The sequence below is a fragment of the Lethenteron reissneri genome, chromosome 23, assembly GCF_015708825.2.
Source record: "Lethenteron reissneri isolate LAM-NWPU_2019-01 chromosome 23, ASM1570882v1, whole genome shotgun sequence".
NCBI classification, from domain to species: domain Eukaryota; kingdom Metazoa; phylum Chordata; class Hyperoartia; order Petromyzontiformes; family Petromyzontidae; genus Lethenteron; species Lethenteron reissneri.
Window position 1 is genome coordinate 20,033,818 of NC_083801.1, and position 19,490 is coordinate 20,053,307.

Below are 19,490 nucleotides of genomic sequence, written 5' to 3' on the forward strand. Positions count from 1 at the left end.
CAGCTGCATCTGAGAAACACAAACAACGGAAGAGTGGAAACCTGGAGAGGACACTCTGAATGAATATATATCGTATGTTTGTATGGTCAGGATTTTCGATAGATATACTCCCAGAGCTGCTTGCTGAGAAACAGTGTAGCATCTTGACTCCAGTAGTATCTCTGCATGGAATCTATCAGCCGTCACCAAAACTCTACGTACGGCCACCCTTGCCCTCGTGTACCCCAGTGCTAAGTATATCCGTATGTCAATTTGGGGATCATGCGCCCACACGAATAAATTGGACGTCCAGATCAACGGCGCCCTTCAAACAATAATGGGCACAATGAAACGCACTCCCACTGAGTGGCCACCCATTTCTGGCCAACGTTGTTGCCAGCAGACCTCCGGCGGGGATGCCGCGACATCTGAACCAAGTGAGAAAAATCCGAGCAAAGCATCGACTTCCTGGTGACACCAAGAACTGCTCGAAAACTCGTCTGAGATGCCACAAACTAATCTGGGATCGTGCCAAGCGAGACAACTGGATGAAGCGGGGCCAAAATGAGGACCGCTGGCGACGATGGTGGCATTCTGCCGAGGTTCCTCATGGAAGCCTCGTCGAGGGGACCCCACCGCCACTCCACGTGGCTTCGCTCTTGCCCAAGAAAAACTGTGGGGCGGCGACCGAGCTCGCTTGCTGCGCACGCCTTTTCCACAAGCGGAAAACATTAAAGATGATGACCCAGTGGACAATATCGGAAACAAACTACAAATAGCTTACAAACTTAAACCTGGACGTATAATTGACAAATGCTTGCCATACGCTAGAAGACTAGAAAAAAACACACAAATGCCAAACACATCCGTGCATATGTAGGTAAGAGTACAATCACAAACATACAAAAACTCCACCATATAGCCATATAAACTTCTGGGTCAAGTGTTGTTAGTGAACACATATTAAGGCCTATGTAGTGCAAGAGGAGGTGGTGTGGCCAGAACCAAGTATTGCCACCTTTGTCTCTCCTGTGCTGATTTATACAACACCACACCAGGTAGTTATTTAAAGTTGAGCCAATCTTCGGGAGGTCTACGACAGCTTCAGATACCACTGCTATTGATATTATCCATGTCTGGGAATCAAATCCAGATTGCCAGATTAGTGGCACAATGCACTGCTTCTCCCCCGCCCTAACCCCTACACACGGATACACTAAATGTATGCACATACATAAATACATATGATTAAATACAAAGACAAATATCCCCCTTATAGCCTCGACAGACTGTTGCGGCAAGTGCTGTTATCGAGCACCCATAAAGGCCGGCACGGCACACGATGGGATGAGTGGCCAGCACAATGCCTGACCGCCTTTGTCTCCCCAGTGGCGATGTTTACACATTGCACAAGGTACTTATTTGAGGCTGAGTCTACCTAGGGGAGGCCTATGACCGTTTCAGATAATTCACTATCACTGTTGTTGGTGGTGGCCGTGAGCGGGTTCGTAGTGCATACGTACAAAAGCTTACATACACAGACACTCCCGACGTGCCGTCATCCCTAATCCGAAAGGCTCCCTGCTTTTCCCTGTGAGTTCCTGAGTCTTGTGTTGTGGCACAAGTTCTATGAACGGAACCGGAGTGGAGAAGGCAGACGTGAGCCAAACAGGAAGGGACTGGCGGCTTCATGCAGCTCCAAGTGTTGTTTCAGCCTCACGAGGAATACGCCTACTCTCTAGCCCCCTTCCAAAACTCCCTACACCTTCCACCCTGAGCCCCCATCAAAATTCGCCCCAGCTCCAACGCCACCCATTTGTGGCCTTCACGTGGCCGGTATTCCCTCTCTCACACGCACGGCTCATTTGCTAAACAAACCGCCCCATGCGAACACGCACTGCGCTGGCAAAGACGTGCATGTTGCAAAAAATATTTGAAAAGTGATCGTTTACGGAGGATAGCGGGGGTGGTGGTGGTGGTGGGGAAAGTGAAGGGAGGGAAAGGAAAAAACGAAACAGTCGACCTAAAAGGCGGCCTTTTATGGGCACTGAGCGGCCAAATGGAACGGGGAGCGCGGACGGACCTTGCTCGTAACGAGAGGCCGACGTGACGCCACCAAATTGGGCTGCTTGCAGCGCCGCGCTAACAACGCGGCCGTGTGAACATAGTATAACGTCAGCCATTTACAATTGAAACTCGTTGAAGAGTTTACGGTCGCGCTCGAGAGGCCATTTAGAGTTAATGACAAGGGCGCAGATTACGGCACAGTCCCGCCGGAGCCTGAGATCACAGCACAGGCGACACACGAGTCACACACAGTCTTAATGGTACTTCATCCCTTTTCAAAAACGTAATTTACAGCATTACTTTTATTCCCGTTGAAAGTGCGCGCGCGCGTGTGTGGGGTATGTTTTGTGTGCGTCTGTGTCTGGTCCGTAGATGAATTACGTGCAACGGCTCTTATCGAATTTTCCGCTCGGGCGTAAATAACTACTTTGAACGTGCTCGGATGTCTTCCAGCTACCGAGGATTGCGGCCTGTTTGCCTGGGTCAATTTGTCGGAGACGTTCTTCTATACCAGCCAGTTTGCCTTTGGCCGACTTTTTTCAGAACCTGGATTGTCCAAGCCACTTTATTCCAGGTCGATTTCTCTGGCAAATCCATCGCGACTGGAAAACGGCACCACAGACACGTTCCATCCTGAGCTCCAATAGAAAATGCATCCTGTGACTCATGGAAAACGCCGGAGGAAAATCCCACACAGGCCTTTGGTGATGATCCCTGTCTGCTATCTGTTATATTTAAGATGATTCCTGTCTTGTGTGCACCATGGGTCATTTTACAGATGACCTCTACCCAATGTCTGTAGAGTTTCACCGATGGATGTCTATAGTGCTAGTAACTGTACTGATTCTCCGTGCATAGTTTGTCAACACATTGCAACACACATTTGCAAAGGTATTATTCTTTCTGTCTTAATCATTGTGATGAATTTATTTTCTACGAGCAAATTTAAAACATCTGGTTGCAAAAGAAAAAACATGTTAAAATATGTTTAACGTGCCCAATACTCAACGAGAGACTTTTAGATTTATTTATTTTAAAGTTAAACTCTTTGTCAATTCACTCAACTGGATCGAACACTCCCCATACCATGTCGGTCTTAAATATTGTTTCACCAAACTTCATTCACCATGCTCATCACTGTGAGTTTGTGAGGGGGCCCAGTACGGGTTTTTGCATAATACTTGCCACTTGCCGCCCAGTAATATAATAATTCATTTAATATCGCATCGTCGTTCATGCAAATTGCATCTCACAATCACTGAGAACCCATAGATAAGCTGCAAGGTTGCCAGGCAGGAAGTAGGCACCAATAATTGCTCTGCAGTTCTCTATATATTCAGATGTTTTCAGACAATTCGCGAGTGTTTGTACATGTGGTAGGAAACCGGAGCACCTAGAGAAAACCAGCATATGCGAGGGGGCAACATGCTATCCCAAACGGAAGGGACAGATGATATCAGTCCACACTTTCTGTACTGCATTCTGCTGGCAAGCCAGGGTATTGCGATTCGATGCGCCCTGACCCTTCACTTATTACATTTTTTTAAAAGAATGTTAAAAACTGCTGCACCACCTCTCCAAAAAGCTTAATGAATATATCATTGGACAAATGAATATACAGCAACCCATAAGTTGCCGATCCGATCCCCCGGTACAGCCGTTGAAATGGGCACATTTCTTAATCCCTCCACCTCTGTCCATCCAGCAGTATAAATCGTAAACCACGGTTAGTTCATCGGCAGCTTACACATGGTGGAGTAAAGTGTGGGTGTTCCCACCTCTTTTAAGATATCTCGCCTGTGTGGAAGAAAAGGCTAACATATAAATATACCCTCCAGAATGGCTCTCTGAAGCTCCCCCTTGTGAAGACCAAACTGCAAGCAGTAGCGAGTAAACAAACAAATTAAGGGCTGAACCATTTTTTACGTATCATAAAAGTGTGTAAATGAACAAGGAATAAAGCTCCTTACCTGGGTACGGCTCACAGGAGGCTCCACAGCAATCTGCCCCTGTGAGTGACAAAGCCAGGGCATCAACTGCTTGGAGTTTGGGTGGCACAAACAGGAAATTATATCACGTAGGTTTTTTTCCCGAGAAAAACAAAATTCTACCACTGGCAAAATAAAGCGGGCAAACACATAGCATGTGAGCAGAGGCATGCGGGTAACGGAATATGGCTTCCTCACTATAAACATGTGCTGTTGTGTTTAACATTTTGCAACGTTCACGAACTGCCAGTTTGCGTTTATGAATTGCACAAACCTCTGGGGGCACGCATGGGATTCTTAGAAGCAGGCCAACAGGGATGGTCTCAGGTTTATATACGGCATACTGCGTGCGCACATGCGTGTATAAATGTTGTGTACTCAAAGGGGAGACCTAAACAAACAGCTGCATTCGGAGGTCACGAGTGTGTGATGATAAATAAACAAGGACAGTCAAAAATCTCCAATCTTTTACACTTTTATAAAAAAAAATGTAAGTGTATAAAAATTTAATCGGAGGCAAGAATTACAACCTGCTGACTGCCCTTGCTAGGTTTCTGCGATGCTCCTGTAATGTGTGCAGATTGAGGCCCTTCTTACAAATGAGAGGATGTCTCGTCTCAACAGGCTCTCAGGTGGCTCTTAAGCAAGGAGGTGATTCATCGGTTAGTGACCAGTATATAGCCATGATGTTGCACACATCTCATTAACATGGATGTCCCGCTCCCACAAAAGAAGAATATATTTACTTAAACACATGTTTTTATTATTTGTTTGTGGTAGACGTATTATCATACAAAGATAGTTGTTTCCACCCCAGCGATACTCTTCAGCGATACCGGGATTGTATCTGGGAACGCAAGGTTCAGGTCCAGCGATCTTTAATGAAGAGCAACATGGGGTCTTCTGTGTCTTCAGGGCAGACAGGGGCCTTGGTTTAATGTATCGTCCGAGAGACGAAAATGGCACCTCCCGCTGCACGGTGTCCGGTAGTGCCATGCTGGGACGTTGATTGAACTCTGGCCCGGAGCAGAGAAGCGCATCTTACAGAGCATCCATTGCCCCTGAGCTCTAGGGCCGCTAGGAACAATACAGAGAAGCGGGGGGTCTGGCTAACGTGAGTCTGAGTGACGGGCGTAGATACGAGGCGAGGGCATTTCAAAAGGGGCCGTGGTCATGTGAGGTGCAATTGACGCCATCTCTGATTGTCAACGATCACGAGGCCCCATCTAAGAATGCTACTGAAAACACATCTGAGTGGGTTCTTAAAGGACAAAGATCCGAGCACGAGTATTAAGCCAATATTTATGACACCCACGTTAGTTCAATTCCTGGTTTGCGGTTGACTTACCCCACCATTTCCTCTGGTGGTTGATACAGTCAGTACCATTTAGTGGGTCATTCAGCAGTCTTCGTCCTATGGACATACTTGCCCCAGCCATAGGCACGTAGATTCCCACCACTGGTTTAGTGGCTTCAACAGATAAGCATTGCCCCAATGCTCATTTGAGCAGGAACTCACTTTTATCTTTGACTTGTAGCAAGACAATGTTATCCGAGCCACTGCTGTGATAGTCACAACAAATATGCCATCTTTAAATTTGCTCATAGTACTTAATTTGGTCATAACCATATCTGAGGATGTATATATGAATACATAATAAAACAACGCACGTATCAAATCATGGTTCTATCATAACTGGACTGCTCTGCTAATCCGTTAGGAGTTCCTGGTAGCTTGGAGATGAAATGTAACTGCCATTGGTGGCATAATTGATATAGAATTAGAAAAGAAAACACCCCAATAAATGCTTTTATCTGCTCCCAAGATGCACGTGTACCCCCCATAAGTATACCACTGTCTGATGTGGTTACAAATTGCATTGTAAACTTCCTAAACACCTGTGTGTCATCATAGTCTTGTACAGATAAGATTACGTAGGGACTTATTACATGTCAACAAAATAATAAATAATAAGGTTATCCAGATGACTACTTTAAGCTCAACACAGAGAAGAGAACCAGAGGCCATGGGTGGAAACCTGCACGCAGGAAAGTTCACAACGGAGGCTTAAGGTAGCTGATTGATTTTTTACGATGCAAAGTGTGGTGGGAGTCTGCAACAGTCTGCTCACAGATCCAAGATACTCCTCCATGATATTCTAGAATTGATCTGCTGATAACAACCCAACGAGCCAAACGGACTGAATGGCCCTCTCTCGTTTGTAACATTTCTTATGTTCTTTTGTTAAAGTGAAGTCACACTCAACAATAATAGGTTTGGCCTAATCGTGCTTGAGTATTTTTGTATGTGGGTTTAAAGCAGAGTATCTGGAGAAAGCTCTACATTGGGGGGGGGGGGGGGGGTAACTGCGTAGCTAAATCATCAGGATTCAGAACACCGTGCAACGAATAAGGACTCTAATGCATTAATCAGTTAATCTATTATCAAAATGCAAATGTGTCCCCTTATTCAAATGAGCATTGTCCTGCATTTATCTCTGTTTGAGGTCCTGAGCTCGTAGTGTAAATTACATATTATATTATAGCAACCAGCATCTCAAAAGAACAAACAGTTTACTTCTCAAAAATTGGGCCTCGTGTTATTTGTATGCTGGAGTGATCATGGAATCAGTCAATGCCCTACCGAGAAGTGTTTGAACTCACAACCTTTGGGCTGGATATATAGTTTTGAGTCATGTTATCAACTAAAGTGTTTCCATTAATTTTGTATATGCTGTGAATCCAGTGACCTGGGTTAGTTTCCCAGCCATGATTGACATCAGTGGCGAGTAAGATCTGAACCAGTTCTGGGCCCCCGCTTCACCAACCCGCACTGACCATCACGGTGAAGTGCTGTAAAACAACCCCCCATAACAGATAATGCATTGCATGGCTTTCATCCAGCGATAAATGACAAAGGGCTGTCATTTATTTTCCGTAAAATTAGCAATGCAACCAAGAGTTTAATTGCACATTTTAGAACTGCCAGGGCATTCTATTGATGACAATATAATGGGGAAGATCTTGAAGGGATTTGCGAAGACATGATATTTACCCCCGAGACAAATGATGGGGGAAATGTTTAGAATTCCAGAAAACAGTGGCTGTAAAGATGATGGACTTTAAGCTAGCGTTTACCTCCAAAGATGGAGCAATTGTTATGATGTTGTCCCTGTATGGCGTCCCTGGCAAGATAGCCTCAATACACGGACGGTTGCGAAACAAACACTTGGGCTCAGAAAGGAAATGTTCTGCAGGCAGTCACAAAGTTGCTGTGGAGGTCCCATTGGTAACGGCCGCTGTGGTTGCTATTAATCTCTGAACTGTTTAGACAAGCCTAATTAATTCCACGCTGCTTCTGCCACCACGGACAAGCGAGACGCTCACGCAGGGACCGCCGCCACTGGGTGGATGTGCTTGGTGAGGTGCCCGAGTGGCCGTGCATCAGCGTCACCTGATTTACACGGTTTGGGTGCATAAAGCAAAAAAAAACTTTGCCAGCATCTGCTTCACAGTGGACATTCAAGATCCCATGATGTCGTTTGACAAAATATCTGGTTATGTGTCACTTGGCGTCACGGTCCAAAGTTGTCAAACTTGCAAGGTTACTCGAAAATGACCTGATTATCCAATTGGTTAAAATTACATAGCAACATCACCCCCTACTGGCAGACCATACCCGTCTGTGAAACATCGAGCATTCGCGATAACATTCAGCTATGAGAATGGCACAAAGACCAAACGCGCTAGTTACTATCATTGCGCATTGTATATCTGACCAAGTGTGTAACTGCAGATACCCCCCAAATCAGAGGGTACCTCTTTTTCACAGTACCCAGCGACTAGGCAGATCAACGCGTACCCCTGTGGAACTGCGCAGGTTCCCAGCAAAGTTCTATAGATGGCCAGGTTCAAGTGTACCCCTCTCACGTGGCCACGGATCCCCATCATCGGAACGGCGACGCATTCGGCGTCGTGAAATTGGGAAGAAGAATAAGAAGAAAACACAGCCGAGTGGCGGCCGTCTCCGGGTGTGCCTGCCCAGCTGCAGCGTGGCACGCCTCGGGAGAGTGGGGCGCAGCACTCGTCCCACGCTGGCGAGTGTGCGAGGGAGAGCGAAACGGGTGCTCACGAACATTCGGAAGGCGTAAATGGGTGCGAGGTGAGAGAAAGTGAGTGAGTGGAAGCGGCAGGCTGGAGTGCGGAAGAACGAGAGTGCCGGGGAGGACAAGTTGGGTAGATGTCCATGGAGTTTGGGAGGGAAAGGGAGTTAGATGATGGGGATGGGGTAAAGTGGAAAGAATTGATATGGGGGACAATTGTTTTGTGCGCGTGTGTGTGTGCGTTTGTTCCGTATGGTCAAGGATTCGTGTGGGGAGCAAAAGTGTCGTGATTTGCACCCTGCTCGACGAATCCCAAGTTTGATTCCCGCTCGCAGCCAACGTCAGTGATGAATATCTGAACCGGTCCTGGGACAACCCTAGGTCGACTCGGCCCTAAATTAGTAGCTGGTACAGTTTGCAAACATTCGCATTGGGAAGACAAAGGCGGCCGGGTGTTGTGCTGGCGACCCACCCCCTCATGTGCTGTGCTGGACGTAATAGGTGCTTGCTAACAGCACTTGCCCGAACAGTCTTTTAAATGCTATACGGGGAATTGTTGTCTTTGTTCAGAATTGTATTCCATGATAGGTATAAAAACTACTTACACACCCCGTCGGTTCAACGAATTGTCACGATTCAGGGTTGCAAATTAAATTTTAACATCGATACCTTGTACAACGTTGCAGACGACCATAATTTGTTGTTTATATTGATCGATAAATCGACGCATCGTTTTACCTTGCATATGCGTTGAATGTGGTCATGGCTGTGTGAGTGTGTGCATATATATTTATGCATGGTCTCAATGCGCACCTTTCCTGGCACAAGTCCCATGGTTATGTGGACAGAAGTTTCTGTGTGTGTATTAGGGTGAGATTAAGTGTGCATACTTAAGTATTGGAGTACCACTGAGGTTGTGTTATTAAGCAAATATCAGCGTTGAAGATTCCTCACGTGTAAGATAGTTATACTTCAATACGATTTGAAAATATCAACGCTTCTATGGATCTATGCACAATGTCTAAAATTTGTATCATACAGACGGGGGGAACTATGACTAGATGTACCGGGATGATGACAAATAGAAGCGCGTGGAAATGCACGGATAAACTTAAGAGTGAAACGAGGGTATATTTGAATCAAGAGGAATTTTAATGACATAATCTGTGGCCAGCTATGACCCAAGCGTGGTGGGTGGGTAGCAAATCGAGCCGTCGTCTCATTACCGAAAAAAAAATGTTTTAGTGACAATCACGCCAGCCCCAATTTGACACGCGTTGTCTCGGTGGGATATGATCACGCGCGGTTCGCATAGCTACTCGCGATCATCACACAATGCTCCAGCACCCAGATTTATTTTTAATTCAAGAACATTAATTTTAACACGCAGATTGAGCGCGCGCACACACACACACACGCGCGCGCGCACATTCCTGTGAATGTATGACACATGGTCGCTGCCGAGAAAAAAAATTCGCTTGCACGCACGTGCTCGCGAATACGTACACATGCAGAAACCCGTTAACTTGCACTTTTAAGAAGAAAAGTCACGCGTACACGCACGCACATACGCACATCTATGCACGCGTAAAGAGTCATACGTACCTACATACTTGCTCACTCGTATACACATTTTATCAAACAAGATGCAAACGTAAACGGGTGAGCAAAGTGCTCTGGTGTGACAATCGACTACTTAGACTTCACCATACCTTTCAAACACGCGCGCACTCACACATGTGCACACACCTGCAGACGCATGCTCTTTGCCCGTCTGCCCGCCCGCCCGTCTGTCTCTTGCTCTCCCTTCTCCTCCTCGTCTAAGCCCCCGCGGTATAATGATTGACCAAATAAACCACGAGCCACCCACCCCTCCCACCCCTCTCCCCTCAAGCCTGAGTGTGGGTGGGTGGCTGGCTGGATGGCTGGGGGTGGGGTGTGGCTGCGTGCAGAGGGCCTCCCACTTCCTGTCTGCAAGTTCGGTCTGACGCCACCACCACCACCAGCGTGGCTTTGCTTGAAATGCTGAACCTCTGTCTCACAATGAGCTCCAACTTTTTTTTTCCCTGGATGTCCACCCCCACCTTGCCATGCTCTATAAATCTTTTACCCGTACACACACATCTTTCTCGGTAGTAAAAAAAACAAACTCATGGCCATCAGAGCCACCCGGCTGGCTCCTAGCTTCTCAAAAGTCTCCCGAAACACAACCACCATCATGAGGGCTCTCCATTGAGATGTTCCTAGAATGGACGCATGAAATAACATTCTTTCTGCCAGCCGAAGAAGAGGAACCCATCAAAGGAGAAATAACAAGTAGGGCCAAAGCCACAAAAATGATACACAAAGCACCATATGGCAGATTGAACGTCCCACGAATTTTGGAAATGGGCAAGTGATATTATTAAAGTAACATGACTCATATCTTCATTGGTAGCTCTGCCCCAAGGTGTAAATTCCATGTTGCTATGTCGGGGACAGGTTTATCCAGAGGACCACCATCCTGACTGGGTTAAAAGTGTTGCGCTTAGGATCCTAAACAAACATTGTTTGCACGAGCCTAAAGTGACACGCCCTGTAAAGTATTTAGTTAAGTTATTATTGAAGTGGATTTTGTTATGGATGTATTTAAAGAGGCATAATAAATGTAATAATTTACAGCCTATGGTCAATCGACTGTTGGATGAAGGCCTGCCCACACCGTGTCAGTCATGGGAATTGTTTGACCATACTTCACCACACTGGTCAGTACACATTAGCCATGGCCGGTAATGGAAATAAGGTCACCAAGGTTCATAATGCAATGCAGCACCGCTCCCTCAGAACCATAAATAACGAAAATTAATGTGAGTCTGTACATGCTTTTAAAGTTCTGTTTTACAACAAACTTCCCTCATTCATTGTTGATTTTATGGTGGGTTAGGCTATGTAACATTACATTACATGGCCTAACCCAAAAAACAAGTTTGAATAATAATATTGGCTATGAAAAAAAACTACGTGTTAAGTTTCCCTCGAACCTGCCTTTGCCTAAAACAACCCATCACTAGTACTGCTGCAAAGTGTTTCCCTTTATTATTTGCAACAATTTTGTAGCTGTATAATTAAAAGGGAAATAATTTCATTCCAGAGTTGTGCATCTCAAGTCTACTAATATTTATCACGAACAAAATTTTATTTGTGACTGAAATTTTCATTTCATTTATCCAAGAAAGCCTCATTCAATCTCAGGATTTTCTTTTCGAATGGTCCTGCATTGGGGTGTTTGGTCAATTCCTTTTTAAGGGTTATTTTGCTAAATATGAACACCTGGAGAATAATCAAACATATCCAGGGTAAAACAAAGGTCCGCACAGACATATCCATACGTCTATTTGTCGCACTACTAACCCCTGCCTCCAAACCGCTGGATTTCAGGCATGGATTTATCAGCGGCTGCATCGCTATACATTGACAGTGCCACTCTACATGTGCTAAAGCCAAAAGTGGGTTGTGTCATGCGTGACCGGAACTGAGGTGTATCTCGCTGTACGAGCCACTCAAATCCATTGACCCTAACGGAGATATAGGAGTTGTGCTCATGATGGATATCAGAAGGGAGTGCCAAGGAGTGACCCCCACTGGGCCCGTGCGTCACTGCGTGGACCTGCGTGATCCATTACCAGACCTGGGATCTGTTTTGTTTCAAAGGGCTCTCATAAGCTAATATGGCACACCCACACACAGATAAACACTGACAGATAAACAAGTGCACGCGCGCGCGCGTGCACACATACACTCACCCGCACATACTCGAGTCTGCTGTTTATACCGTTAAGGATTTTCTTTGATGAGTCATTCACAGATGTTGAAAATTGTTTTCTTTCTAAATGTCTGTTTCTGTCGTCACCCGTCTCACCCCGCCTCGCCCCACATCATTTGCTCTGCTCTCTCATCTCAATAATTTCTCCCACTTCCATCTCTGATCCCCACCTCGCTTTTGTCATTTAAATCAGCATCCTTACCTTCGCCTTTACAGCCCCTTTCTCTCCCCCCCCCCCCCATACCACCGCTGGGGCCATGCTGCTCTCACTGATTCTCTCTGCCCCATCCGTAGTATATCTCTAATGTAGTCATTTTATTAGTGACATTTCTCATTCTCTTCTGTTTATTGTACGTCTCTTTAGTATGTAGGTTGAACTTCTTTCACACCGTACGTAGCCAAACATGTTAATCGAAGATGCGGGGGAAGGACAACATCCACTCTTCTGGCCTCCAAATGTATTTTTTTTCCCCAAAAGTATTTTGATGAACACACGATTCAGGTACACACAGACGCCATATCAGGGGATTGACACCACTATAAACACAATGCGATGTACAATGATTATTACCAACGTTTTTTAATTTGAACTTGCCTATGCCATGTGTTTCAATAAACTCTACATCCATGGTGTCCACTTCACCCATTGTATATTTTACAACATTTCCAACTACCATCAAGTTTGACAGGTTGTCGCTCTCTCTGATCCTATCTGCCTCATTCTCTACATGTCCCATCTCCTTCACTCATTTATTGCATTCTGAATTCATAGAGACGTCATCATACACGGTCCCGTTTCACTAAGCCACAACTGCCTTTGCGACCACGTGTCTATCTGAGAAGTAAAATGCCAACATAAACTCTGCAAAAGAATGAGCTACTTTTGGCAAGAAAAAAACATTTTGTTGACATTTTAGTTTAAATTTAGGCAGAAGCACAATAAACACGTGGAATTTAGCACTCACTCTGGAATTGGTGTCTGCACCTGTGCTGTTTGGACAGGGATTTTGAGAAAGAGATGGGAAGAATGGACTGTGGGGTCCCTTGATACCAAATGTCTGGCACAGCAGGTGGTAGACATTTAGACACAAACACACGTGGGCGAATACAAGCACACACAGCATGCACATATACACGTGAAGACAAGATAAATTGTTGGGGCAATTTCTGATAGCGAGCATCTCTCACAGCTGACATGACACACCACTGGGTGATGTAACAAGCACCATATCCGACTGCCTTTGTCTCCCCAGTGCTAATGTTTATGCACAACACCAGCTACTTATTTAATGCCGAGCCAATCAATGGGAGCCCTTGGACAGGTTACGATACGACTCGCCACTGATATCTCGCGATGGTCGGAAGTCGTACTTGAATCACAGAGTTCATAGCAGAGTTCATGAACCATTGTGCCACTACTAACCAACACCAATATCCGCAATTCGCGACCAAGTGACGGTGACGTCACCACGTCGCCTGTGCCAGGCCAGGTGCACTTCGAGGCCACGTGAAGTGTCGAAGGCTCACTGACAGGAGGTCAGGAGGCAGACCCAGGTGCCATGCGTTGTCTGACTGAGATGACTTGTAGATGCACCAGCTGTACCTCCTACTGTGCCAACTTGCCACTACTCCTCACACACCTACATACAGAGGTAACGTTCATGTGTACGTGTGTACATGAACAGATGCGTACACATGGGGACGCGCAAGAGTGAACAGCCTCATGGACAAATGCATGTGCAAACTACACGTGGATGACTTATGCACACCATACTTAGTAATGCATTTACAAAAGACAAAACGATCCCTCCGTGTAGCTATTTGTACTGGTAGGGCAGGTCCCATTCCCTATTGTAGCCAGGACAGCACAGAAGGCGGTCGTGTCACTTGTACCGGGCTACCTCTACCCACCCCCCAACTCCCTGACTACACCCCTACATAGTTGATTAAATGTAAGCTAAATCAAACCTTAGTGGAGGACTGCATTAAGGGTGTTCATGGTACTGCAGTGGCGTATGCTCGCCGCTGCACTGCAGTGTTCATATACGAGTGGAGGAAAACACACAAAGACAAATGTCCTCCGTATAGCCTCAACAGACTGCTGTGGAAAGTGCTGTCAACGAGCACCTATGAAGGTAGGTGGCAACCACCATGCCTGGCTGCCTATGTCTGTCTGGTGGCGATGTTTACACATCACACGTGGAACCCATTTGAGGTTTAGTCGACCTAGGGGAGGGCCAGTACCGGATCAGATAATCGTCACCGTTGGTTTTTGGCCGCAAGCGGGAATCGAACTCGGGTAACTGGGTTCGTAGCACGGCGCTCTAACCGCTGCATCACCACTCCCCACATACCCCTCCACACACAAACACGTGCACGTACGCTTACATCTACACCATTAAGTTAATAGACGCATGCACACAAGAACTGAAGCACACGCACAAGCATAACACTTCCACCCCCTCTTCCCATGCCGCGCAGCCTTTGGTGGTGCCGGGACACGGAACAAAAGAGCCCTTGTTTGTGTATAATTTCTCCAGACTTACAAAAAAAAATTGTTGTAAACGTTGTAATGGGCAATACGTGAAAAAAATCCTCTTTTTACCACAAGGTCCCTGGTGGCGCCACGTGGCGGAATGCCACAAGAATGTGAAGGCTGCATCCCCACGGTGGTAGGTGTGTGTGTGTACAAAACAAGGAAAAGTATTCCGGATTCTGACCACAGGGTGACTTGCAAAGGAACCTGGCATCCCAAGGGGAAAGTGGGCACTTAACCAAGGTTTTGCAGATTATAGCGGGTGAATTGGGCATGGGACTGTGTTCGGGGATTGTATGTGAATTTGTGCACGAGATTGCACATGGGATTGAATGTGGGATTACATGCGGAATTGTGCGTGGCATTAACTATAGGATTGTAAATTTCGATTTAAAGCTTTCGTGACTGCAGGGATTCATCTTCTTGGTTCTTTCGGTAAAGTCACGTAGAAGGTAAATAATAAAATAATAAAAATAAAACATAATAAAATACAATTCTCACGACGTTTCGGCCACAATGCAAGCAGCCGTCCTCAGGTGAAGAACAGGTCGGCTGCTTGCGTTGTGGCCGAAACGTCGTGAGAATTGTATTTTATAATGTTTTATTTTTTTATTTTATTATTCCCTTCTACGTGACTTTACCGAAAGAACCAAGAAGATATAGGATTGTATTTGAGATTACGCGTGGAGTCGTGTATGGGACTGGGTATGGGGTTCGTGCGTAGAATTGTATATGGGACTGTACATGGGATTACGGGCACCACGTTAGCGTGATGTTAAGGAGTTCACCTGGTATACAAGAGGTTGTGGGTTCGATCCTGACCCTGACGATTGTATATTTGGAGTTTCGTCGCGTGGAATTTTCACCGGGTCCTCCAGTTTTTTTCCTCCACAATTACAAACACGGGTTTCAGGGTATTTGGCTGCAAAACATTTCCACGTGATAAGCCACTTCGTTGAGTTATCATTTGTGGCCAAGTCGCTTCTAAAAAAGAGCTATAAAGGTCAGTGGCCCTTACCTAGTTAAATAAAAAAAAGTTTAGTTTTTTAGTTTATTATGATGTAGAGTGGTGGCACAGTGGTGAATTTGATTCCTAGTGATGCCGTGATTTCTGAATCGGTCCTGGGCCTGCTCCCTCTTCAGCACGCGCATGGACCGGCATGGTGAAGTATGTACAAATAGCTCACGTGACTAACGTGGAAAGGGCTTCATCCAGTAGTGGATTGACAAAGGGCTGTATTTTAGTATATTATGAGACGTGAGATTTTTGTGTGAAATTGTACATAGGATGGTGTGAGTGGAATTGACGACTGTCAATGGAATTAGGTGTGGGATTTCTCATGAAACTACACGTGGCATTGTCCGTGAGAACTTGCAATTGTCCGTCAGACCGAGTTTGGGGATCATGCGTGGCAATGCGCATGAAATCGGGACCGCACCGTAGGATCGCACGCGACGATTGCGAATGGAATTTACGCAAGAGCAGCGGCGTAACGACGTGCGTGTCACGTTGTGCGCACGACGATGTGCAGGCCGTTGCAGTCACGGTCGAGTGTCAATGTGAAAACCGGTGGGCGAGCATCTGAAGTGTCCCACCGAGTATCCAGTACTGGCAATGAAATCACAGTGAACACCACTCTCCCTGGGGCCGGTTGTGTTAATGTACCGCAGCGCTAAGTAGACAGAGAGGGCACAGGCAGGGCGGGTGACCTGGGTCAGGAGAACACAAAGGGCCCTTTGAACAGAGACCGCACTCCCTAACCCACATACGTTTGCGTGCACGAAACGATATATGTAGCTATGTTTACGTTTACGCATTTTTCTGCCACCGGAAATCCTCTTGCTGACAGCAGAGAAACACTACCTGGCAGAGGACAACTCTGCACCCCTCAGCTCAGGCTGCCTGGATCGGTTTAAACGGAGGCTTTCGTGACCAATATTATCCATAATAAAAAAAATAACGTGGGTTAGATCGCATACAAATACATGCCTCGTTATCCCACCACCACCAGACACGGCCAATCAGTAATGTTTCTGACTTAAACAAAACGTGCCAATTAGTTACTACTTCAGCACACCAGTGTGTTGGAGAGTAAACCCAAAACATTTACAATTTGAGTGCGACGTCTCGCTGGTGTCTGGATCGATTGTCTTGCACGCGAATGACATCTATTTTGATTTCCCTCTAAACTGTACACGAACGAAGGACAACAACAAAAAAGAACTTGAATATGAAGTTTCTCGCGCCGTTAATGATGCCCGCACTGAGAAAGTAGCACACTTGTAAGACACGGCAACTGCCATTCGTTGTAATGCACCGCTTAGGACGAGAGCTTGAGATGCCGTGTGATGTGGGCTACAGGCCACTGACTGTAACAATTCTCCAAATCGACTATGCCAAACGAATTGCTTGAATAAAACAAACAAAACTAAAAAAATAACCATTCTGTTAATGAATGAACTGTACGTATAAATCGTTTAATTATATTCTTTGGGTTTTTCGTTTAATTATATAATACAATTATTATTAATAATGATTTCGTGTATTATTGAACATGTTTTAAAACAAATTCAAACGTGCCACACATGCAGGGAGTGCAGTAGCAGTGGAGCGCACACATAATCAAAGCAAGCTCACCACCCTCATCATCTTTATTATTTAGCGTGTGCTTGAGTAAGGGAGGGAATAATGATGCAGGTGAGTGGTTTGTTAAAAAAGACATTTAAATATAGGCATGCACACGCCAACCGTAAGTCAGTCAATGTATCTGCTGTAAATGAAGACCATTGTAAGTAACATTGGCCTCATGGATGTTTCTATGTTTTAAGAAAAGTGTTAATGATGGTTTTGACTTTTTAAATGCATTTGCCGATTATAACAAAGTCACTATGGCCACGACAAAGCATCGACCACAATTCACCCCACATGCACACGCCTCTGGTCGTGCATGCTGCAAGTCGCTGTGAGAATAACAGCACTTGCACCCCAGTTCCTCGCGCTCAGTGCGGTCCGAAATCGCATCGATTCGCCTCCACGTCAAATCACCTACACCGGTCCTGAGCTCCCTCCAGCTACAAGACCGAGGCGGCAGCATGGGGAAAGGGAAGGCAATATAATTACAAAGAGCAGAAAATGATGTACAGTTTCTCAATAAGTGGCACGGCTATAAAGGGAGACGAGTGGAGAGAGGAACCGGGGTTACGCTACATGGGCCAGCGGTCAGACCAGCTGCCCTGCATTCCCTGCACAGAGGGCGGAGTGTGGGTTGCTGGGCTCTCGTTAAACACAAGGAGGATGGTCGCTGAAGGTATGGTTGTTGAGGGAGAGGTGGGTTGGAGAGTTGGCATGGATTTTCAAATTGTTGGTTGTACGTTTAACTTTTTTCTCACCATACGTAGCCAACCGTGCTCATCGGAGGTGCGGAGGAAGGACAACAAACTAAACACAAAGAGGAATGTGTAAGAAATTAGTTTTCAATTTAGATTTAACAGTGCATAGCTCCTCCAGTGATTTCCTAATATCGAAAGGAAGAGCGTTCCAGACGGCCGCAAAAGCGCATCTGAAAGTGCGCGATGTTTTTGTTCTACGGCCAGCAGCCAAAAGCCGCCACTGCTGCAAGGATGACCGGAATTCGCGCGATGGTTTATGCTCCTTGCCGAGATCAGCAAAGGTATTGTGGTTCATCGTGGCAAGCAATTCGTGTGTAATGAGCACGACCTCTTCACGTATTCGTGGTTGGGGGGCAAATTGATGAAGAGAGAAGAAGGGAGCAATTGAGGTGCTCAAGTAAACACGAGGGATAAAGTGCCCAGTTTGGCTTCTTCAGCTCACGTAGGAGCAATAATGCGAATGTTTACATGATGAAACATTTTCTTCAGTTCACTTGGCAGCATTTGAATGTTTCGCTTGTACATTTTGCAATTGCGCTCATGTTTAGTCTATTATTCATAACATAGTTCATATAATTGCAGCTTCGCAACTGATAACGTGAAAAATGTCACCACATGGACACACGCCACGCAAAAAAGTTTTTAGTTTCTCCATGATCTCGCTCACTGTTCATTTTCGCCAAAAAGTCTGGCTTTGTAGATCGCTCTGCTTGCCTCTGAGCTAATTCACATGGTGTAGACAGTTCAACTCACCCAATAACGGTACGAGGTATTACGCCAGCAAATTCCTGATGTGGAAATTCAAGACGCCGTGACACCATTAATCAAATTAGGCCATTACATACTGGTGCCAGAGAATTAAGTCACCAATTCTAAAGCAATCCACTACTAAACGTGGTAAAAATGTACACAATTTTTTTCCCTTCACTACATTGCTTTCCGAGTCTTCTTTGTAAAAAAATATTAGCATGGCATTCGATTCTGACCTGACCATGTATTGTATAAAGAAAATTAAATTAAAGAGTCAGAAGAATATATAAAGCAATTTATCTTAATTGATTGGGTTGTACAGAGGCAATCAGGTTGTCTGGGAGCATGAGTTAATTCAGATTCAATAATGACAGGCCTCACCGAACAGTGTGCTGAAAGACAAGGCTGTCATGGGGTGTTTTTTTTGGAAAAGCAGAGAGGAGAGGTATTGTGGTGGAAATAAAAGGCCCTCCATGATATGTCCTGAAGCCTGTATCCTCTAAAAAAGGTAGCATCACGTGTGTTCCAGCACATGCTGTAGCGAAATTGAAATGTTACATTTGGAGGGTGAGATTGAAGGTGGAAACCAAAACAATCTGGTTTAATTGGTCCTGCGGGACAGACTAAGTGGCTATAACCCAAGGGTCCCTGCAGCTGAGCCTGGCTCCTTAAAAGCTGTAAACACTGCCACTCCGAGGAGGCACGCACACTTGTCAGCTTGTAAACTATGCAAGGCATTCATACATGACCCAGGTCCCTTGCACATTTCACGTGAAAATAAATATATACGCAATGGGCAAAATGAGTTGAATGCCAAGTGTCGCAAGGGTGATAAGAATTCGGGCGATTCACTGGCGAAAAGCTGGTGCAGCTCG

The 19,490-nt window shown here is 45.7% G+C and overlaps 1 protein-coding gene across 13 annotated transcripts in view; it reads right to left on the minus strand.

Moving 5' to 3' along the window:
* Positions 1-19,490, minus strand: part of LOC133346171 (tensin-3-like) — a 135,874-nt gene that overhangs the window by 80,055 nt on the left and 36,329 nt on the right. For 9 of the 13 annotated variants that reach the window (XM_061557649.1, XM_061557648.1, XM_061557641.1 and 6 more), the window contains one exon: positions 4,017-4,055. Coding sequence is in view for 11 of the 13 variants with exons in the window: in XM_061557641.1 (XP_061413625.1) it covers positions 4,017-4,055 (39 nt within the window). In the remaining 2 variants the exon portion in view is untranslated. Of the gene's footprint in view, positions 1-4,016; positions 4,056-9,886; positions 9,980-19,490 lie in introns of those variants that run through there. The other 4 variants (XM_061557645.1, XM_061557644.1, XM_061557647.1 and 1 more) reach the window with 3 other exon arrangements.